The 23,587-nt window shown below is 36.0% G+C and overlaps 2 protein-coding genes across 3 annotated transcripts in view; one reads left to right on the plus strand and one right to left on the minus strand.

Annotated features, from left to right (window-relative positions):
- Positions 1-5,759, minus strand: part of LOC121327491 (protein diaphanous homolog 3-like) — a 179,594-nt gene extending 173,835 nt beyond the window's left edge. Inside the window, exon 1 of the mRNA XM_041271562.1 lies at positions 5,294-5,759. Coding sequence (XP_041127496.1) covers positions 5,294-5,431 — 138 coding nt within the window. The 5' untranslated portion in view covers positions 5,432-5,759. The remainder of the gene's footprint in view (positions 1-5,293) is intronic.
- A 1,129-nt stretch (positions 5,760-6,888) lies between these two features.
- LOC121328116 (tudor domain-containing protein 3-like) lies at positions 6,889-20,713 on the plus strand. Of its 2 annotated transcripts, XM_041272614.1 has the most exons (14): positions 6,889-7,148; positions 8,306-8,390; positions 9,007-9,072; positions 9,545-9,705; positions 10,768-10,909; positions 11,357-11,428; positions 11,780-11,929; positions 12,447-12,593; positions 14,849-15,005; positions 15,202-15,327; positions 17,816-18,690; positions 19,030-19,155; positions 19,503-19,639; positions 20,460-20,713. In XM_041272614.1, the coding sequence occupies exons 1-13, from the start codon at positions 7,111-7,113 to the stop codon at positions 19,617-19,619; spliced, it is 2,262 nt and encodes a 753-aa protein (XP_041128548.1). In that variant the 5' UTR covers positions 6,889-7,110; the 3' UTR covers positions 19,620-19,639; positions 20,460-20,713. The 2 variants fall into 2 exon arrangements, with proteins under 2 accessions (XP_041128548.1, XP_041128549.1); XM_041272615.1 differs by lacking the exon at positions 19,503-19,639.
- Positions 20,714-23,587: the final 2,874 nt, after the last annotated feature.

Below are 23,587 nucleotides of genomic sequence, written 5' to 3' on the forward strand. Positions count from 1 at the left end.
AATACTTATATAATCAATGTAACACTCACTAAAAAACACATCAAGACCAATCAGAAAATGTCTGCACTTCCACCATACTCAAACACTAGAGACAATTGCTCACTGTGTGTGCAGCAGATCAGTACACTTTTCTGACCACATTGCTGATGACAATGATCACCCCTTCCAGTTACTTCTAAAGTTAGCTTGGATAATAATTAGATTGTGATTGGGAAACTTGGTGCATACTGTAACAAGACAACAAAACTAGGGAAAACTAGATTTACAGTACTACTGACCTTCCGGGTCAAAAGGGCAAAGCTGCTTCAGTTAGTGAATCCGATAGCTTGTGGGAATAACAAGTGCGTTGCAAAAAGCACAATTTACATTTATAGCCACACCACCAATCACGTGAATCACAGCAGAACAGCAAGTAGCAGTACAGTATACTGAAGAATCTAACGCAAGCACAGTGTATCTGTTTCAGAACTGGAAGGAAAAGAAATACAATTGTCATGCTGCCTGCCTCCAGGGAGATTAGCGTGTGCAAGACTACCAGGTTATTGTGCAAGATTAATCTGTACAAGATTGCTGGTTATAGAAAGGGACAGGAGAAATGATCTTTGTAGCTGCAGGGTGTGACACTGTCAACTGCTCAAATCATTCTGGATTGTATGAGGCTTTTCAAAGCAATCGAAGCAGACTATGTGCTGGATGTCTAGGGCAATTAAAAGGGAGGAGACGACGACTGCATCTTTAAATTGTTATTTAATTTATTGCGTGACAAGAAATTATAAATCACTGAAAGAAAGCTCTGGATAATACAATCAAAGAGCACAGACAGTGCTACACCGTTATTTAATCTGGTTAAATAGAAGGGCTATGCTCAACAGTGCCACTAGGAGGAGCCATTAAAACAAATGCACAAACTTTCACATTTGGCCTCAATACCATTAAATGCAAGAAATGTTTACAACTGACAGTGAGCTCAGGGAGTCCCCTATCTGCTGCTTAGACTATTTTCTCCTCAAATAATGCAACTTGTCAGTACATTTCTTCAGTGAAAACAACTGAGACGATAGGGCCAATGTACAGCTGAGCGAAACAAATAAAATAATTGAACTAATGCCACCGCAGGTGAAGCGAAGAGCGCAAAATCTTCATTCTGTATGTTGCTTCAATTTTGAATGAACAGCCAAACAAATTAAAACATGTTCCAAAAATAATAAAATCAAAAAGCATTTGATCTCAATATCAAATGCATGAATGTTTAACTGGAAACTTGCAAGTACATTTCAGTTAAAAAAACAAATATATGGCACTGTGGGACTCTAGTTTAACTCACTGTCATGTATGTATAACGTAACTTATTCATCATAATACAGCCCAGTAACATTTCAACAATGGTTACTGGACTAAAACTTCAGTAAATCTTAACACAAAGTTGCAGGAGAAATGTGAAATTGTATTTTAGTACAAATAAACACAAAACAAAATATACATTAATAGCACACTTAGTTTCATTGTGTAGAAGAAATAAAAACGTTATTGAATAAGTGGCGGGGGGGGGGGGCCTTCTTAACCTTCGGTCGCTAATATGAATATGGGCGGTCAAGACTTGGAGCAATATTGAGTACATACGGTAAACCTCAGTGCAAGACTGACTTGTGGCAGACCTTAATGCACAATTGAATTTGGAGGGAGAGAACACTTTTGTAGTTCTAACACTACACAATATTAGATTTCACATTTAAATTCATGAATATGGAGGGAGAGGACACTCTTGTAGTTCCAACACTACACGCTATTAGATTTCACATTTAAAGGCCAGTCTATGACCTTTCCGGTTCAGTAAGAGCTCTACTTCTTGTAAAAGGCTTAATTCTAAGAACAAATCCTTAATGAAGCCACAAATAGCACATCCCTTCTTTACTACTTTAGGTGAATACAGGATTAAAATTACCAGAGATCATTTTAGCTGAAATAGAAATGCCCAGTACTTTTAATAAGAAACACAAAATGTATTTGGCAGTTTTTTGTTTTTCTTTTAAGTTCAGAAACGTGTTATTGCTTTTCATATTTAAAAGAATACTATATTTTTTCAGTGACAATGACATGCTTGTAGTGTCATCTTGAAATAATCAGAATCAGCTGGTGCCACACATTAGAAGCTCCTTACTTTTAATACAGCTACAGTAGAAGCATTCCCAGGGGAATCCCAGCTTCCAAAACTTCCTGAGCCCACTGAATTTCTTTCTGACATGAACAGTTCTAGACAAACAATGTGCAAAAAGCTACTTGCACAGGCATTTCTTTTTAAATCCAAGATCTAAACTATGCCTTTTGTCCTCATTTCAAAAGCTGTCTGTAGCCGCTCATGCCTACTCCTGCTATGAGTCGAAAATTCATGGTGATCCTCCAATTCTCTTTACAGTCTACCTTTACATTGTGTTTTCTACCTGTATAACAAGAGCGCTCTCCCCAAGCAGTAGTACTGTAGTAGCACTATTTACACGCACTGCCGCTTGGACAAAAGGGCTTCACTGGTTTTGTTTACTCGTGAACCTAATCTCAGACACCAGCCAAGTCATCACGTAAATGATGCAAGATTAACCTCTTTTAATCAGCCTCCAACTGCTCATTTTACACTTTGATTAATCTCAATCCCTTCGTGCCGAATGCGGCTTCACCCAGGGGTCAAGAAAACAAAGGAAACATAAGAGATAAGACAAGGCTAAATTGAATAGATTCTAGAGAAAAGTATAATAAAGGTTAGTATAATTTCTCTAATCAGCAATTTGTCAATAATGCCATGACAAGTCTATCCATGAATAAAGCAAAAAGAAAGAATGGGATTAAATCAAAGCCCTCCATTGCTTAATCTATATAAAGCAACAAAGTCTGCTAAGACCGGAAGAGAGTAGTCAGTATTTTTGATGGTACAGAGCAATAGAGAAGATTGCACATACAGTACAGCAAGATATTTTATTTTTTATTTTGTTTCTCAGGTGTAATTATGTTCCAAGTTTAAAAAGAGAACATGATTAAATTCAATATTTTATTTGTATTTACAGGTTTGTTTACTTGGTGTAGTGTCAGTGCTCATTGGTTGATCAATGAGAGAAATCTTTAGTAGTGCGGTGTGAAAACAGCAGCATGGAGTAATATTATTTTCTTCAGTGCGTAGAACCTATCTGAATATTTTAACAAACATTGCTGCACATAACTTTGAAGGCAAGAATCCATGTCTGTCTGCCATAAATTACACAGTTGACATATTAGAAAAGCTTAACACAGCGTGTTTTGCCGAGCCCTGACTTACCACCTTGCCAGAACTTGAAAGCCAGTTTCTAAAATGGCAAGTGATGTGTGGGATTAACATAAAAAACTGGATCAACAAAAGGGCTACTTCAGAAGTGGCAAGCGAGTCAGAATCCTGGGATACATATGCTGGTTCTGTACATCACTCGAAAACGCATCACGCTTTCCAGACACTGGCACAACTTGCATGGGTTCATGTTACGTATAGTGATCAATTTTTTTGTTTTGATCCTATTTTCTGTTAAGAGGAGAGTAATAAATGAAAACCAATGTTGCAAAACACAATTATACAAATCCCACTGTAATGCTATTAAAGCAGCATGCTCTTTATTTTAATTTTATTAAAACTAGAAAATGTTGACATCTTTGTTTTCAGAAAATTACTGCGAGCAAGCATCCAAGTTTAATAATTTGTTGTCTAATTTTGTCTCGCTTGTGTGACTGACAGGGCTATGTCTCAGAAGGCTTTGTAGGAAAGCAGCATCATGCTACAGTGGAGAGGAAGGGCTGGTTCTACTAAAGTAAGCAACTGCATGACTTATCCTGTGGAATTTTAAACTTTCCAATAAGCTTCTTGCCAGGTTTCCATGAATATGTTCAGCTTTTTCCCCGCCTTTGCAGAAACTATGACCCCATTATTCAAGATATGCCAGCTCTGGAAATTGAAACAAATTGTTGAATCTCTTAGTAGCCTGCCTTTTTGCTTCTCGCCACACTCTTGACTGCAGCACATACTATTTGAGGGTTTTTTTGTTTGTTTGTTTGTTTAAGAGCCGGGATGGACATGGGTTTTTCATGTTCAAATATTCTTTGAAAATGTAAACAAATATTCAAATATGATTTAATATTGAATTAGCTGTTAAATAAAAGTATAACCCTGCCCAGTAGAATCAGGGTGTTCTTCATTTAAAAGGTCATTTATACATTGCTTTGTTTTTTTTAAAAACAGAAATGAAAAATACCTGAGTTTTGCACAGGTTGTGCTGAAAATCTTTATGCTTGATCGCTCTGTGGTAGTTCTAAATGACTGCAATATGTTACATATATATTACACACATCTAAAAAGGTTTAAAACGTGGTTTATAGTGCTGTCACTATTAGACAAAATAAAAAAAAGATCCATATTCTGTCAGTGTTATTTATTTGATCTAATAAGAAAGCTTGACTGGATGACAGTATCAGACAATGAAGTAAAGTACTCAATGATTCCCTTCCAAATGCAAGCAGCCAGATGAAGCTCAGGAAATGAGGCTCAGAGTTCTTCACAGCCTTGTGTGATATGCTGCAGAGCAGCAGCTCTGACTGTGTGCCCTTCTCCAGTTGCTTCTCATTTATACTGATAATGTACATCTTGCAAACTAACAGTAGAGACCCTCTAAACAGAAATAGATTCCACATATAGCGCCACTCACACGTATCTTGCTATGTCAGTATTTGGCACTGTTTGCAAATTTATATTTCTTTACCATATCCTGTGCATTAGAATCTACATGTATATTAATGTACATTACTTGGTTGTTTTCGGAGGTATCTAAAAGATGGCTGATGAGAGACAGCTACTCGCTGTGCTTGCAAATCACACCCCGAAACAGGGAATGCAAGGAATGAGGGAACTCAGGCCGATTCCTTTGAACTGTTCCTTTAAAATATTTCCCAACCCTTAAACAGCTGTAACACTTCAAATATTCACATTTACATTATAATTCCAAAGCACAATTTTCAGTTTCTATCTGCAAAAATGTGACACAGTCGAGTAGCTTTATCGTAAAGGCTAAATAATATTATACATAACAAAACAGATATACAATTAAAAGCCTTTGCGAACAAGTCAATTGAACAAGTACTTATTTGTCAATAAGTTAGACAGTCTTTGATTTGGGAGGGGACAGGCCTGGTTGGAATGGTTATGAGAAAGCAGAGTATGTTCTATTATCTGCTGTTTATGTCAGTACTATTACAGTGCATTTAAATAGGATAATAAGGGAATACTTACAAATTTAGGCTTCCTTTCGCCGTCTTCATAATGTGCGGTAGTGCCGCCGGCTCCCCCAGCAAAAACTTTCTTTTTGCTAAATTTATTCTCCCGTCCAGGGGCAGAGGACTCATACCGCTGCTGACGGTAATTCTCCATGGCTTTTCAAATATACTCTAATAGTATGTGTGTATTATTCTTTTAACTGCATATTAACTGCAATGCAAGATAAATAGTTGTTTATAAATAGAGAGGCACAGCTAATCACTAACGCTGCGGCTACACAGGCAAAGGGTCACACACTCACTAATCCAAACAAGAACAGCGCGAAAATGAATAAAGTTTTACAAAAAAAAAAAAAACAAGCCTCCTAACAACCAATTATACTGAGTTCCTATCACTCCTAATCCATTCAGAATGTATGTTTATAGCCAGCGGAGTGTCATGCACAACTGAAGTAGTTTTTAACTGAAATTGATATGACATTAATCTGAAAAATCCCGCCACATTGTACCATGTAACCCCGCCCCTTTAGCCGACCCCCTCGCGTTGTCTTCGGAAGCCTCATCACCTGCAGTGGATCTCTGGTTGGTGGAAGTGTTTGACAGTCCGTCCAACTGGCATTACAATTGGTCAGGCAATGTGCTACTCTTTTAACTCGGTGCCGGTCTTTTTTAGTGACGCTGTTTAATGATTTCTTCCTGCTGCCTTGCTTTTATAGGGAGGAGCTCAAAGGAATCTGTGACTCAGCTTCACTGGGCTCTGTTCAGATATGACGGTTCCAAACTGTCTTAACGGCTGTTTTGAGAATGTGTGTGATTGATCAAACCATTCTTTCCCCTTTTCCGTCTGTTTTATCGTATCTTTTGTGAGAAATACCGCAGTTTTTCAAAACGCGGAGAACTTGATTTTAGTCACGATTAAAGAGGTGACGTCGGGGGAGGTGGAAGAGGGGGAGAAATGTTGCCATGTCGTATAACCAAACAAAAAAATGTGCTTGAATTTTAGTCTAGGCTCCCAGAGGTAAAATTTGAGTTTGCGTTACACACAAAAGAATAGCGCAATGTCATTTTTCTCACCAAGGTAAAATTGGTACCGTTATAACTATATGTAACCCCGTACAGTTATTGTGCTTAACTGCCCCAGGTGGGGGGGAAAATAGCACCCAGACTTAACCTGCAACCCACAAGGACAATGAAAACCCTGAAAAGAGGCCAGTGTTTGAGAGGTCAGATCAACAGAACTGCTGCTCTAGTTTAATAATGTGTCAGTATATCACCTTCTGGTTACCATGGTTGTTAATGCGTTGAAAGTAAAAGTGCAATGACATGAATACAAATGCAAGTATCTGTGAGAACTACTGAACCGCATCCATGACTATGTATTCATTAGCAGGATCATTGTCAAAATAACAAACCAGCGAATCACACCAACAGAACGAGTGAACAGCTTGCACAAAAAAAAAAAACGGATCTTATTTTGTCTATCTGTTTTCAGGATATTGTAATGTATGGTACTGCGACGCACCTTTCCATTTGCCAGTCCTATGTGGCGTATGGCTTCAAAGATACTGTACGTGCTTACGTCTTTGGGTCACGCAGTAACCTTTCAAAACTTGCAGGCGGCGCTTGTGCAGAGTTTTGAGTTGGTTGGTTTTTTGTGATCTGACGTAAATTTTGTTTACATTGTTGCGTTTTTTATAATTGTATTATTATTTTTTTAAAAGCCATTATACATGTATTTCTTTTAATTAATTCACCGAAACTGGGGGTTTCCAATTAATTAAACAGCTGAAAAAAGACCGCAGGCCTATTGTTGAAAACGAATGTTCCGAAAAAATGGCTGATTTGACCACAGCTCTGTCCAAAGAAGGCTGGTAAGCAGCTGTGCATTTTCATGCTATTTTTTACAGAAAATGAATTCTGTGTTCAAGTCTAAAAAGTTTTTTATTTAATTTCTTCAATATAGGGTAGATTGGAACAACATAAACGTATTTTTCGACTCGCCTGAAGTAATACAGGATCTGTACTTATGATATAATACTTGTCAATTGTATTAGGTTAGCTGTATTTCTGATTTATTATTATTATTATTATTATTATTATTATTATTATTATTATTATTATTATATATTTTTAGGGGGTTACGGAGTTTTAACGTTCTGTCCCATTTCTTGAACGTGTATAGTTGATACGTACGTGTACTTGCGTGTCACGTTATTAGTTTGCATTACCACTTGTTATGAGGTAGATCAATTTTACTAGGTTCTGTGTGGCGTGTCTTCAATTTCCCCATACAGCATTATATTCTGGACATTCACACAGCGCCCACATACATATCTTGTGCTGTATCGTCGTCCTAGTTGTTATTAAGCTATTTAATAACCGTGCTAAAACAGCTGAACGCTAAATGCACGTTTTTATGTGCCATGCTGGTTGTGTACTGTGGGAAAATCCCTTCCCAACAATTCGATCGCAATTAAAAAGTAAGCGAAAAACAACCATTGTAATAATTAAGTTACAGAACAGCATTAATAAAATGTGTACACTGTCACACACTTATTCTACTTCAAAATAGAAAGCTATGTGGATTCCAGACACTTGCCGAAATTGCCTTATTGTAACGTGGGGACCAACATTTAGTTCAATAATCCAAATGCAGACTCTAGCCTACATTTTTCCTTGTTGTAAACTACAGTAGACCAGAGCCATTCCCGCTCAACTGGACATTATTCTGGAGAAGTGTTTCATTCATTTTGTTATTGCTACATAACACACATGTGACAGAGAAAGGCGTTCCTGGGAAAATGTAAGCTGATGTGCATGCAAAGTAAGAGCTGTGTAATTCAGGCAGCACATGGTGAGAATATGTGAAGCTTGCAAAAATGCCAATTTAGATGACCCCTAGAGGTGATTGTTCTTGACCTAAATTACACTAATGCAAGATTAGTTTGAACTTGATGAACCCATACACATGCAAAATTATTATTTTTTTAAATCGTTCCTTTTTAACCACGTTTTTTTCTTGACACAGGTGTCTCTCAGATGAAGGAATTGAAGCCTGCACAAAATCTGTGGACAGTGTGCATTTTAACGACATTATCAGGATTGCACTTAATGTAGGTGTAGCATCTGTGCTGTCTTCGTTTGTATATGCATAAGTCAGTTGCTTTGCGGATCACTGTATCAAAGTGGTTAGTGTTTATTTAGACAGTGTTTTGGCAACCCCACATTTCAACAGGAATTACATGCAACAAGTTTTGTTTTTTAAAACTAAGTGTCAGATTATGTCACTTAAACAATGTTTTATATTGCTATCATATTATTTGGTACTGCTTTTTGAAAATGGGTTGCATCTAGAGTTATTGAACAGTCCTTCCAGTGGTGATTGCATTTGATAATTTTGAATTGAAATATCACTATGACTGTTACTTATTAAGTACTGTATGTAATTTCTAGTGTTTGTGCTTTCTTTCTGGTGAATTGTTGTAATGTGTTGGAACCTTGACATTAAAAACGTTCTTCAGAGTAGATTAATATATTTTTATTTTTTATTAATAATTTTATTAATTAAGAGTTTATTTGATTTGCATTTGGGGTGTGATTGGGGGAAGCATGTTAAAAAAACAAAAACAACCAATTGATATTGTCAGTTGTCATACACTGAAATAACTAAATATACAATTGTAGTATGATTATATCAAATGTTTTCTTTCTATTTTTTCATTTTTTTAGAGTGATCTACGATCAATTGGCAAGACATTTCTGCCAAGTGAAATTAACAGTGGAAGAGTGGAAAAGGTGAGTAAAATAGGTAATAATAAACATATTTAACCTACAACTTGCATAACAGTTGAATACAGTCAAACTTTATTTTAAAACGACAAATACAGAAAAAATATGATGTGCTAATGTATGGATTACTGTATTTTTTTAAATGCTGAAGAGATCAGGTTATAAAAGGATAACCTGGTTTTTAATTCAAACTTGAACAGAGGTCTTGAGAAAATGAACGCACATAGTTGATAGGGCCAACTTGTACACCCTTACAGCCAGCCTGTTCAAAGCTTATAAAGGGGGGTGCCCGTGATGAATGAAACCGAGCACTGGAAGGTTTACATTGTTGTGGCAGTTTTAGTTTTGTCCAGTCTTAGCATTTTATGTTGGATTGAACTTTATTAAATCTACACAACATCAAAGTTTACCATTTAATCGTACAGGAGTTTTAGGTATGAAGCATAACAAATGTATACCGTTTTTAATTTTTTTTAAGCTTGAAGGCCCATGCATTCTTCAAATACAGAAAATTAGAAATGTGTCCGCTCCTAAAGACAATGAGGAATCACAGGGTGCTCCAAGGATGCTACGATTGCAGATGACAGATGGCCATACCAACTGTTTGGGAGTAGAATTCAAACATCTCTCCAAAATAAGGTGAGGGGGGAAAAAATAAATTTCATTGACATGGGGTCTCCCGTTCGGTTGCCAGGTGTATTTTATAATGCTCTTGACGAAGTTTCATGGTGGTTATTGGTTGAAAAAATCTATTCAATAATCTGTCTGGAGATGGTTTTTTGTTTTGTTCACAAAAACACCAATGTTTAATTTCTGAATAGATGTTCAATAATTTAATGTCCTGTGGTTGTATAGCAATACCATAACCACGATGTGCTGGTGATGAGTCCCAAAGCATACACCAGTTCAGGACTTCATATTAATCTTGAACAGCAATACATACCAACTGTGCACTTGTGTGTACCTTTCCTAAAACTCAGGCACAAAATGCATGTATATGCTTTAATCCATAGATTTTTAGCTATGTTATGTCTCAAAACTCATGTTCTAAGTTAATACATGGTGTGTAGAGTGTCTCTTATTATATACGAGATGTCATCTTGTGCAATGTGGGCAAGAGGTTGCTCAAGCTGTACAAAGTGACATGTTTTATACAATACGAGACACCCTACACACAACATATTAGCTTATTATAAATCACACAAATGAAGATTGTACTCGAATAGCTTTAAAATGAAAAATATTATGTTTTTAAAAGTTTGTAGGCGCGTGTTAACTTTATCAACATTTAAAGAAAGTGCAGGTATGTGTGTTTTTTACTTAGATTTTTAAACATTGGGGTTAGGTGTAGTATACTATGCATGAGATTTTTAAACATTGGGGTTAGGTGTAGTATACTATGCATGGGATGACATTGTACACGGTAAGATGCACTGGAATTTTGGCAAATACTTCACTGTGATTGGTTGATTTCTGTTGAATGAGGTTTATGTGAATAACAAAATCAAAGGGTATTTTGTGTACATTGCCACTAGAGGGCACTGTTGAGGTAGAAATGCAATCAATGAAGTTATTTTATGTTGTGGTGTTAATTACATGTTTGCAATTGAGACCTATGCAGATATTTAATTGACACATGGTTCCCATATATTAATGTTTTTCTTTTTGAAGCCTAATGACGTTTTTGTCTCTGTTTTCCAGTTTAAACACCCCCCCGGGTACGAAAGTAAAGCTTCTGGGTACAGTGCAGATAAAAAATGGCTTTTTGCTTTTGGATGACACCAGGATTATTGTCCTTGGAGGAGAAGTTGATCATATGATAGACAAGTGGGAGTTACAAATGGTAAGGAACACAACTATTGTACCTGTACTGCCATATGCCATATTATGCCATATTAATTAAACCAAGACAACCAACAAACACTAAATACAGAAACATAAACCAGAATTTGGTATAAATATTTTGTACCACAGCAGTTATTTATTACCTGGTTTAGTGAGTCTTAGTGCTGTCAACAGTAGCTGCTATTTGTTTTTTACTAACCACATCCGTATAGTTTCTACTCAGGCATCTTGTTGTTACTTGTTGGGACTTTTTTTGCTGCAGTTTTTTTTTTTTTTTTTTTTTTTTTTTTTTTTTTTTTTTTTATGTTATTGTTGTTAACCTTTTGTATAGAGTAGAAGTGAAGGTCTAATATTTGAATTGGCTTGATGATTTTATTTTTTTAACATTGATTGACAAAGGAAAGTTCATCCTTTTGTTATTTGTATTGTTTTCCACTTTTAACAGAGTTTAGCTAAGCACAATAGAAGTAATATTGGTGCAGAAGGTGGACCACCCCCGTTTGTGCCTTTTGGCCAGGTAATTTCGACTTTTTTAAAATAAGTACTCTATGTACACTAATTAAAAACATGGGTTCAATGTTTGAAAGTATTTACTGATATTATAAACAGCATATACCAGCCTGCTCTCCATTAGTAACACATACTCTGGAGTCCTAATGCATAGTAAAGGATACTCCTGACAGAAGAACAACAGTTATAATAAATCACATCAGTAATTCAGAGTTCGTCTTTTGTCTCACAGCAATCTTAAGTCGTATATTGTACCATAACTGTAGAGCTTTATGGGTTATGGTTCCATATTAATGATAAAGAATAACAGACTTAGTTGAAAAGCTTTTGCAGCACTAAGACGTCTTCTCTTTCTAAGAAATGTGTTAATCAAGAGCAAGTGGACACCAGGGAGCTGGATCAAAGGAAGACACTACAGGTTACAAATACTGTTAAGCCTGCAGATGAAAATGATGAATTTGAGAAGCAAAGGATTGCTGCCATTGCAGAAGTGGCAAAGAGCAAAGAGGTAGGTATGAAATAAATATGCCAAACCTTAAATCTAGGTGATTTTTGGATCTTTACATGCTCTAAGTAAAGTAAACGATGACTGCATCAATGTAATAATCTAGTCCAGCAGCAATATTTTAAATTAAGCTGCCTCTTGTGCTTTTTTCTAGGATGTTTTCACTTGCGTTGAAGACAGTGCTTTTTCAAATATTATCAGTCTTAGAATCGGCAAAACTATTTCAGCACTAACGAAAACTGGACTAAAACCAATTAAATGGTTTCAGTCTTACAAAAAGCGTCATATAAAAATGATAACTGAAAATACCTAGTCCTGTATATTGTGTTGAGAGGATTTATGTTTCCTATACTGAACCACCAGTCTAAAAGACAATCCAACTAAAGTTAGTATTTCCCCGCACAATACATTAATTAGCCTATTTGTTTCTGTGTGTTATAATTGATGCTAGATTATTTTTTCCTTCTGTTTTTGTCCTTTTTTATAAAACAAATTGATTCATTTTTCTCCTTCCTTAAAGACAAGAACATTTGGAGGAGGAGGAAATGCTGGAAGCAATCTCAACACCATTGGTGTAAGTTACAAAAGCAGAGATACATTCCAGAGAAAACGAGAGGAAAAACCTGCATGGACAGAAGGCCGCTCTGAAGGTGTTTATCGAGAGTTGGTAAGCACCAAAATTCTAAACGGTGTATACAAATTTTATATATATATATACACATACATATGCAACGAGTGTGAGAATTTTCATAGATAAACCGTGCTTTCTGTGCTGAGCATAAAATAACATGTCATAGCAATAAATAACGTGTTATGCCTATCAGTGGGTTATTCACAAAAGGCATACATTAAGCACCCAAGACTGATATATTTTCACAGTTTTCTTCTTAGCTTAAGTACTGTAGTTAAACTAAAAACCAAAAAAAACCACCTTTTAAAAATTAAATGTTTACAAAGGTTTATCATTCATTTCAAACATTTTAAGCCCAATCAGGACCCTTTAAAATACATCAGAATGAAAATAAAGTAACGTTAACGTATGACTGCCTGCTTCGCTGCTAGAGGGAGCCCAACCTGCAGTTAACTTATGTGTGAAAAATGGTGCAACCCCCACCTGCATTGTGACTGTTATTCTTAGGTCAGTTTGATTCAGTGTAAAATACATTTGAAATATTCTTTCAATGTATTCACTACAAAACGCTACAGATTAAATTAGCTTTTCACATGTACCCTTTCTTTGAGCAGTGTATACAGTGCTACCCTGTTATAACGCGGTTGGGGTCCGTAATTGGAGACCGCATTATTTGTGTTTCACTTTATAACGAATATTGGCATTCCCGAAATTATTTACGATGGCCAAATTGATAGTGTAATATACTGTTGAAAATTAAGGAAGGAGACTCGCAGGTACTCGAATCCACGGTTTATTGGGACGATTATTCCTGGCCCTGTCAGCCTGGGCCACACAAAAAACCACAAACAGTCTTTCACATTCACACAGCAGCTTGTCTGACTTGGCTGTCAGCTCTGACCGCGTTGATGTGAGCTTTCATGTCCCCGCCTCCCTGGACGTCAATCAGTCCCAGCGGAGGCAAGCTAACCGCTTCCCTGCTTACACACACAAAGGGTCCATAGTGTAGTCGTGGAACAGTATAAATCCCGGGTCTTTACAATATATACGGTATAATAGAAACTGCTATTCCACCAGTTTAAAGTTTACACCACTCTTACTGTATATTTGTTATAACAAATGTTGTAAACTGTAAATACATTAACACAGAATCCAAGGACATTTATACACACTTATATTGTTTGTACTTGTTTTGTAACATTAACAAACAGTTTTTGTTTTTTTTTACTTTTTGAAAAAAAACTACAGTGCAAGCACAGGAGATTTATAAATATTATATGTCCTAGTGGGTTTAAATACGGTAATGTAAAACAACAATAAAACCCAACGCTTGTGAGTCAAATTGCATTATGAGGGAAGTGGGAGCTACGATCTTACCGTGTTATAACCGATTCCGCACTATAATGGGTCATAATGGGTCACGTTGTAATGTGTGTGTGTATATATATATATATATATATATATATATATATATATATATATATATATATATATATATATATATATATATATATATATATATATATATATATAGATAGATAGATATTTAGATAGCCACTGTATATGCGCTAACCTGTCAGTTATATGAATTTAAATATTAAGCAGAAAATTGTAATGAAAAATGAGCTGCACACTTTATGATCATAACAATTCAAAATTATTTTGAATTGATTGTACATAGATGCCCTCAGCTGTGTGCATGATGTACATACTATTAATTAGCTGAAATTTTGCAAGGCATTTTGATGAAGCTTAAGAGAGGTTATGCTACAGTTATATTGTCACTAGATGGTGCAAAAAGTTCACAATTTATAGCAGAGAGGAACAATGGATTGAATACTAACCTGTGTCAGTTAAGAAAGATTAGATGCAATAGAGTTTATGAAACTAATGATTTTGGCTTTTATTCACCACCAGTGTCCTTTTAAAAACGAAAGCGGTGGTTCACAAGCTGCTTTGAGTTATATAGTTTGCAGGAAAGTGATTTTAACCACTAATTGATACCACAGGAATTCTGCAAAATAATTTGCTGTTTAAGCGAAAGTGAAAGTAAATTAAATGTTATGATACCAGCATCTCTGCATCTGTTTCTGTATTAAGATTTAAAAATGTGTCTCTATTGCTGAACAGTATATCCAATCGGATGGCTGTATGTACCAACAGCATTATACTTTTTTATATTATTTTTGTTTGTTTTGTTAAAAGAAAAAAAAAAAGGAAACAGGGATGCTTTGTTTTTGTTCACAAAATCTCCAATTTCCAGTTTCGTTTTTATTTCTTGTCTTTTTCAGGTGGATGAGAGGGCTTTAAGAGACATAATTGAAATGGGTTTCAATAAAGAAACTGCAAGACAGGCTCTTATGGATCATAGCAACAACTTGGAAGCTGCACTAAATTTTCTACTAAATAGCAATAAGCCGAAACCTGCTCAGGGACCTCTGCCAAGAGGTACTATAAATACAAAACACTGAATTATTAACTGAAAAATAATTTATGACAGTAACTTAGCTCTGTGTATACAAAACACATTTTAGAACAGGAACGTAACGTAATGAAAAAGGAAGACATTGGATTAACTCTCCATACAAGAATACCAGATCAAGTCATAGTCAGCTTCCAAACATAGATGTTTTTGTTTTTGCAGGAAAGGGGCGAGGCAGAGGGAGAACTAGACCAGAAGATGAAGATGAATTGTTGGGTGGTAGACCTTCTGGCCCTAGTACTTTGTTTGATTTCTTGGAGTCAAAGATGGGTTCTTTCTCTATTGAAGGTATATACCAACCCCTCTTGTTTTCGATACCAATAATGACTTTCAACGATATTCTGATCAACCTGTATTGATTTGCAGTTGTGCAGCTACTGTAAAATATTCCCTCATTTTACGTAAGGGGGCAAATAGGTTCCAGTCATAATGAACTGTGCTAAACTGCCTTAATACCTCTTTTGGGGTATGATGGCGGTGCCTATGGATGTGTCTGCATGTCACACGTTTTTAAGAAATAATTTAAATGGTACCTGCATTTCCGTTGGTACATGCAATTTAAAGAAATTTCAAATTTGTTGAAGTTTAACAAGTTGACAGTATTTGAGGACAGGTGTAGTGGGTGAACAGCAGATCACATGGAGGACAGTCAAAGCAGAACAAGTAAAATGCAGCATAGATGAACAATGAGGTAGCATACAAATGAGTACAAACATTATCTTTCTGGTTTTGTATAATTTTAGTGTGTTTCGTTTTTTTTATGTTTTTTCTCTTGTATTTTAAGCAGTTGTAAGCCCTGGAGCCCTGTTGTTTCTAGCAGTATTGAGTGGTGGGGAAAAGTTGTGCTGATTATGTTTAATTGTTTTATAATTTTATTTGACTGTGGGTTGAATTGCAAGCTCCAGAGAAATTTTGCGTACAAGGAGAATAATTAGCACTGAGCTGCTGCATAACCTCCCGATTACAAATGACTATTTTAAAGAAAAACACATTGAAGGCTTTCAGTTCATACAGTTTCTTTTCAGGTTAGAGAATACACATTTTGCTACACTGCTTTTGACCTTTAATCAGTGAAACACATTTTGATTATTTCTTCTAGCCAGTTTTAAAAATTATAATGCCTATAAAACATATTCAAGTGAAAGTTTTATGTGTGACAAATGTTCAACATCAAACAGATGGTGAAGCTTAATTGATGGAATTAAGATAAGTCTAATAAAGGGTCTGTTAGACAGCTCTTAATTCCTTCAAGATCAATGATTGCAGGCAGTGTTGATAATATACAGATGGGTCATTTTTGTCATGTTTACAATGTAAAATATCCACTTAAAAACATTTTAGAATTTAGAAATTGTTTAATATTTTCTTACCAATCGTTGTGCTTTGTGGTCTGTGAACAAGAATTTACATCAGATCTATCATTTAGATATTTGCATATCATTTATATAATTGATGGCACAGTTAACCCATTAATTGCCATTGTCCTCATTTGGGGACTTGCATCTTCCTGTTTTAATTTTCTCTTTAACTATATTGTTATAATAACTTACTCTAATTTTGTTAACTGCTAAAGTTAAGTTTAATTTTTTTCAAAGAAATATGTTAGGTACTTCTGTAGTGTTAGTCTTCCAGACCATTTGTTCTGTGGAGCCACATGAATGCATCTGTTTGTCTTATTTGATGCAGTCATTTGGGTCTGAAAGTACATTACATCAGCCTGAATGCTCAAGCCTAATTTGCTTCAGGAGATTGAATTCAAAGCTCTGCCATTTCTTGAAATGATAGAACACCAGGAAGCTCAAGTAGGAGCATTTAACCCAGTTTAACTCAGGCATAACTATTCATCAATGACTGTAAAGTTTGCAATTTAATCCAAAGCCATGCTTGTACTGTCTTGTACCTCTTTGGTCATCCTGGAGAATGAAATTGTCCCCATCCCTTCACTATCTTTATGACCAATAACAAACCATCTGCTTCCCTTAATGACTGACTTGCTTTGTATCCTGTAAGATGTTTTGACCTTAAAAAAAATTCTGGACGTTCACGATCTGGCTGTGCAAAGTCACCGGTCTTTGCTGGGGATTCTGAAGGGAGGGTCACATTGGCTCTGCTTTCTCCTCATCGCGCTACAGCGAGCCCTGCTGGCCAGGCGCCCAGTGAGCTCAGAATGGAGACCCGCAGGGCTGGCCTTTGTTCTCAGGAGGCTGTTGGCTCGTTGACATCTGCTCTCGAGTTCCTGAGTGTAAAAGAGGAAGCTAGATTAGTCGTTTGATTGAAGGACGCCCGCAGAACCTTCGGTTCATGGGGAATTTCTGCGGTGAGGGGAAAAAATAATTGGACATTCCAAATTGGGGAGAAAATCAGGGGTAAAATAATTGTGCACACTAAAATTAAATTACATGGGAAGCAGAGCAATATCAGACTTCCTGGAAGGAAACAAACAAAATGAAAAATCTAACTTAATGCATGTCATGTTTTAAAATGAAAATAAATCTTTCCTCTGTTTCTTTCAAAACTGCACGTTTGAGACCTATTCAGTGAAAGTGCAAAACAAGTATGTTTTATGAAATTATTTTGTGGCCTACAACCACTTCAAAATTGTGCATTCAGTGGTATTTCAAACAGTGTACACTGCTCCTTTATCCATATTATGCTGTAAGAAGACTGGATCAGATTTACTGTGACGTTATGCAAGTAGCTGGTAATGGACAAAAGGATTTTATGATTCATTTACCCATCTGGTTATTTACTGATTATTTATCTCCCTTTTGCCTAGAACCAAAAAGCCAATCTACACTGAACCATCAGGCACAACAGAACAAGATCTTTTACCCAATCAAAGACCATTGTACAAGGGAACCCCAGGAACCCATGCGTCCAAAATATCTTCAAAGAAATGAAGTGAGGCATCAAAGAAATGACAGACCACCGCGATTCCAAAAAGACAGCCCACCTGCCAGGCCAGCTCAGGAAACATCTGCCCCATCAAGATGGACTGCTCCTGAAAAAACAAACTATGTAGGGTCTGAAAATAGGACTGAACAGGGAAAGAAGGGAGGCCGAACTTACTCCACCAATGTGAGGCAAAGAGAGCATGCACTGTCAGGCACTTCCCCACAGAATGAAATGTTTGTTAAAAAGAGTCTATGGGATAATACTATGCAGAACAAATCCAAGGAATGCAGCAGTGAAATGGACCTCAAAGGAAATCCAAGTCGTGATTACAAAATTGAAGCAAATCATCAAAAGAGAGGAAAATATGACAAGCAGAACACAGATAATTATGAAAGAAAATCAAAAGCCGTGGATAATGGAAACTTCTTTAATTCACGAAGAGACAGTGACACCAATATAGCAAATGACTTTGGTACTGTTAGAACAGTTGTCAACACTCACAGTGTGCAAAATGGAGAGTTGGAGCATTCTCACAATAAAAGAAGTGGACTCATAAAGAAACCAAGTATAAACTCTTTCAATGATCATGAAAGCAAAAATGTTTTTTATAATATTGGACCTAGAACAAGGTCCGGGCCAATCAAGCCTGAGAAAGCTTTTGAAACCCCTTATGTTTCTTCAGAGTCTAACCGTTTGCACTATGATCATTGGAAACCAGGAGACCAGTGCCTTGCTCTTTACTGGGAAGATAATAAGGTAAGAAATAAAAATATATGATTTTACTGAGCAATTCTTGTTTTATTCCACAACAAATCTAAGATAAATCAGGAATTAATCAGTCTTAACTAATTTCTTATAATTATATGTTAATAGGACAGTGCTTTAACGTTAGGCAACTTTTGTTAGCTATCTAATGCAATTCATAATTTAAGGTAATGATACTTAAAGTAAGTATGATTTTATTTTTAAAAATTGCTTAAAGTCTGTTGCATACTGTGCTTCATAGGCTTAGCCAGTGAAAGCTCTGTGAAAATTCAATTCTTTGTTGAAAACCTATAGAAAACCGGTATAAAGTATATTCTTTGTTCTCTCAAGTTTTACCGGGCCAGAATCAATGGAGTTCATCCTTCAGGAACAACAGCAGTGGTTGTGTTCAGTGATTATGGGAACTATGAAGAAGTATTCCTCCAGAACATCAAGCCCATTGAAGCTGAGACATGGGTAAGTGTTCTGTTCGTTGGGAAAATATAGGCAATTTACACTTTCAGAAATGTTATTTAGAGGGGGAAAGAAAAATAATGGAATTGGTTCTGAGTATTTTTCAAAGAAAAGGATGCGCCTTGGTACAACTTCAACCTAGTAGTCTAAAGTGACAGTTGAATCACCTTTATTGGTTTACAGTAAGAAAAGCAAAACAGTAAACATTGTATTTCAGGTTATGTATTATGGACATTTTCAAACGCCATACAAGAAACCGTGGAAACTGCTAAAACCAGTTCAAATAAAATTCTTAACACACAAACCGAGTAAGATTAAACAGTCATTTAAAAGTGGTTGTTTGCTCACAGGAAGAAGATGACGTGTATTATGAAAAGTCACTAGAGTACCGTGGAGGTGGGGATGGGCAGCCAAGGCGCACAAGGCCTACACAAGAATATTATCAGCCGCCTAGAGCTAGAGACTGATGTGTGAGGAAGAATTAAAGGTACACTGGAATATGACTGATCAACTTACAGTATCATACCTTTTAGTAAACCTTAAAGCCAACCAACTAACTTAAGGGAAACAAGATAACACATTCAGAGAATTCAGTACTAGGGGAAAGGTAATGTCTGGTACATCTGGTGTGTCTTTTAGGGGCACACCAGTTACTTCACATGCACAGCATTTATTTATAAATAAACATGCTTTACTATCAACTAGTTCATTCATTTTATCAGTCACTTTTTAAAAAAAAAAATCAGTTGATATCATGTTTTGCCTTTAATTTTTTCTATCACAAAACAGTTACATTTTTATAAACGCCCTTAAAATTTGAAGTTGAACAAATTGAAGGTGGCTAGGGGAGTGCCAATGAGCATTGCCTGCATCTGCACTCCGTCATTTCAGTTTGTACGCTATTGGGGTGGGATTCAAAACTAAACCACTGCCTCTCTTCATCTATGTATAGTGGTTTATATGTGTTTACTGTTTTCTTTTTAAGTGGGTGTTTTCTCCACCATATAATAACATCTAAGCATGAGAAATACTTCTAGTGAGTTTAGTGTGTTTAACAATCGTTTTGTGCAGGTTCATGCAAAGGTTGCATTCCTTTCTTGAATGATCTATGGAAACACCAAATACAACACCAAATCCCTATAAAAGAATATGGATTGGGTGGAGTGGGGTATTTGTCTCCACTGTGCAATTGTATTGTATAACCTAAAGCAAGGAGCATATTATAGCTCTAACCATAAGCATTCATTTGTACAAACAACATAGCAGGTTGCTTATTGTTTTATCTTTTTTTTTTTTTTCTCCCCAAGGTCATTGGTTCAAAGAAACACTAAAGGAAGCACAACCGTAATGCTGAAAGATCTCTTCCTCTAAAATTCTGTCAGTTTTCTTCCATGCTTGGCTAAAGTTGTGTTAAGAAATAAACCTTTTGAAAAGGGCTTTTGCAAATGGTGGGTAACTTAACAAGGGTAAATCAAAGACATTGTACAAAGCACAGAGCTTTTTGTACATGAAGTAGATGTGTAAGAGTGTGTTAATAATAAAATGCAGTGCATTATTGTGATTATTTGTTTTGTTTTATTACGTCAAAGCACATATAATTGCATTTCAACTGTGAAATATGTAAAATAAGTCTAGTTTCACTAACACAATGTGAATCTTAATTAATGTTGCAAGAGTGCAATTGCTGAAGGTTAAATGCCATAGTTTTTGATCAGATGATACCACATGTCTTTCTCTACAAGCAGCATTAACAGTAGGGGTCGTGGAAACATAATAAGGTGAACAAACACTAAACAGACTACATACCGTCTACAAAAAATGCAGAACATGTTGCCTGGGTTCTTTATATACCCCCTCTGTGGATAGCCCTTGGAATGGCTAGAAGACTTGTATCACATTTACTCACACGTGCACATTTCAGAAACAAAAAAATAATGAAAAAGTTTTATTACATAAAAATCTTGTAACTTTCCATTGCTTGGTAATAAATAATAATAATATAATAATAATAATAATAATAATAATAATAATAATAATAATAATAATAATAATAATAATAATGGTAAAGTGGTGATAAGTAGGCTCCCGAGTGGCACATCCAGTAAAGGCGCTCCGTGTTGAATGCAAGATGCACCGAATAGGCTGGAGGTCGCCAGTTCGGGTCCAGGCTATTCCACTGCAGGCCGTGGATGGGAGTTCCCAGGGGGCAGCGCACAACTGGCCTAGTGCCGCCCAGGGTGGGGAGGTGCTTGAGGAGGAGAAGGATGATTACACTACAGTGAGGGTAATACATAAAAAAACTTAAACTATAAAATATTATAATTCAGATAGTACTGAGCAAAAGCAATACCACATGCTTACTTAACACAGTTAAAATAACACTACTGGGTTGTATAAAACTTACATGAACTGGTCTTGTATTTACAGCTTATTAAATGTTACCTTTTAGAATTGAAAACAAAATGCAAAAATATATATATATATCCTGTCAAAACAGTTGGAAATCTGCATGGAGTCAAAAAAGCAAATTAGAAATGGTTGAACGTGTACACATACTTAACATACACACCTGAGTTATAGTTTAGGTATGGCAGTGCACAAAAACAGGCACTGTTTTAATGCACTCTTTATTCATAATGTTCACTACAAAAGCAATACGTATATTTGTTAGTTGTGTTTGTTTTTGCTCTGGTTTTTGATTTCACTCTTTTCACTATAGTTGTATTTAAAACCTGATTGGGTTGTGTGTTATTATCACAGATGTATTTAAAGCAGTACAGTACCTGTGGAGCTCATCCCCAGTGCTAATTTGGTAGAATCATATCAGGCTTCCTTCAGTGACTTTTTCTCATGGCTAGTGGGTTTACTTTCCTTGACACGTTTTCACAAGGTGATTCGTGGCTGTTGAAGGAGGCATCAGCCTGATGAACAACACTGTTCATGAACGATTTTCATTTAATCTAAGTCTGTTTTGTCTGGATATTGTGCAGGCTTCATGTGACTTGTTTCTCTCCTCTGTGTCTGACCAGTAGGCAGGTGTGATTTAATTGAGATTGGTGGTTTACAGCTAGTGTTAGTTTCCTGACTTTTTGTTTTCCATCCAGCTGGATGGCAATCATTTGGACCTAACATTGAGTAAAATGATCCCAGCTGTGTCCTGCCAGTGACTATCTATTGCAAATTACAGGCAGCCATGTACGTGTGTTAAATCTCGTACATTGTGAGGTGGAGTAAATAGACTCAAACAAGTGTATTGAATGGCATATGTATTGTATTTTATACATTATGTTTCTATATTTGTGTGTGTAAATTATTTATTTTTATTTTGTTATAATAAACTATCATGCTGATTTTACAGGATAAAATTAAGACTGCTTGTGCAATTAACACACCTGCCATTCTGGACAATGTCCAAGTTAACTGGAATGAAAAGAAGAATTCTGATGAACCAGGCCCTGGACCAATGGCGGAGCTCAGTTAAACATGTTCTGAAATAATGTTTCATAAAACATTGAAACAACTTTGTCCGATTCCTAAGAAGAAAAAGAAAACCGTTTTTTAAAAAAAGGGTGGGGGGTGGGGGTAGTTTATTAAGCTGACGGAGCATGCTTTTTTATTGTTTTCATTATGTATGGTATCATTATAATCTCTTTTTTGTCTCCTAAATAATTTATAATAAAATAAAAATGCCAAACAACCCCCAGTAATTTACTTTAAGTGCAATACAGAAACCAGGACAAGAGGACACAGCTGTAAATTAAGTGGAAACCGACTTAGAACAGAGGGGAGGGGGTGGAATGGGTTACCTAATCATGTTGTTGAGGCAGAATCACTGGGATCCTTTAAGATCCAACTTGACAAAAGTTTTGATATCTGCTACAAGGAACCAGGTGAGCTTAGATGGGCCATTTGTACATTTTCTTATGTTTTCATCCCTACACATTTTTTCTGTTAAGGATTTTATCATATTATTGCCCAGTTGAATCTGAAAGGTTTATAGGAGGCTAGGAGTCTGATAAAATGTTCACCAGATAGGTAGAAGGACACAAATAGTGCATAAGGATCCACATTTTGTATGAGCACTAAAGTGGTTCATATTAAAAACAGTATAGGATTTTTATTAAATACAGTAATGTATGCTCTGTGTAGTGGTCAAAGTGTATCTGAAGGAAACATTTCTAAGATAATTTTTGGCTAAATCAATATCAATATATTTTTAAAAGAATTGTAAATGTGCTTATCCAGTTACTACTAGCCCTCATTTGACAAATTGTGGCTATTTAAAACTCCTCATGCAATATGTGTTACTGCAATTGGGACATCAGATACTCAATGCCATGTCAACAAGCAGAACTGTACATAGAGAATTAGGCAGGAAACTACTTTTTTCAGAAGATCAGGTGCATCACGCAGTGCTTCTAGAAACATGAATAAA

The sequence above is a fragment of the Polyodon spathula genome, chromosome 15 (genome assembly GCF_017654505.1).
Source record: "Polyodon spathula isolate WHYD16114869_AA chromosome 15, ASM1765450v1, whole genome shotgun sequence".
Lineage (NCBI taxonomy): Eukaryota > Metazoa > Chordata > Actinopteri > Acipenseriformes > Polyodontidae > Polyodon > Polyodon spathula.

What these genes read in the sequence shown, in the direction of transcription:
- LOC121328116 (XM_041272614.1), top strand. Translation starts at nt 7,111, where the DNA reads ATGGCTGATTTGACCACAGCTCTGTCCAAAGAAGGCTG. An exon ending in ACAAGTGGGAGTTACAAATG is followed by an intron (nt 10,910 to 11,356) that starts GTAAGGAACACA and finishes CACTTTTAACAG; the next exon opens with AGTTTAGCTAAGCACAATAG. An exon ending in TTTACTGGGAAGATAATAAG is followed by an intron (nt 18,691 to 19,029) that starts GTAAGAAATAAA and finishes TGTTCTCTCAAG; the next exon opens with TTTTACCGGGCCAGAATCAA.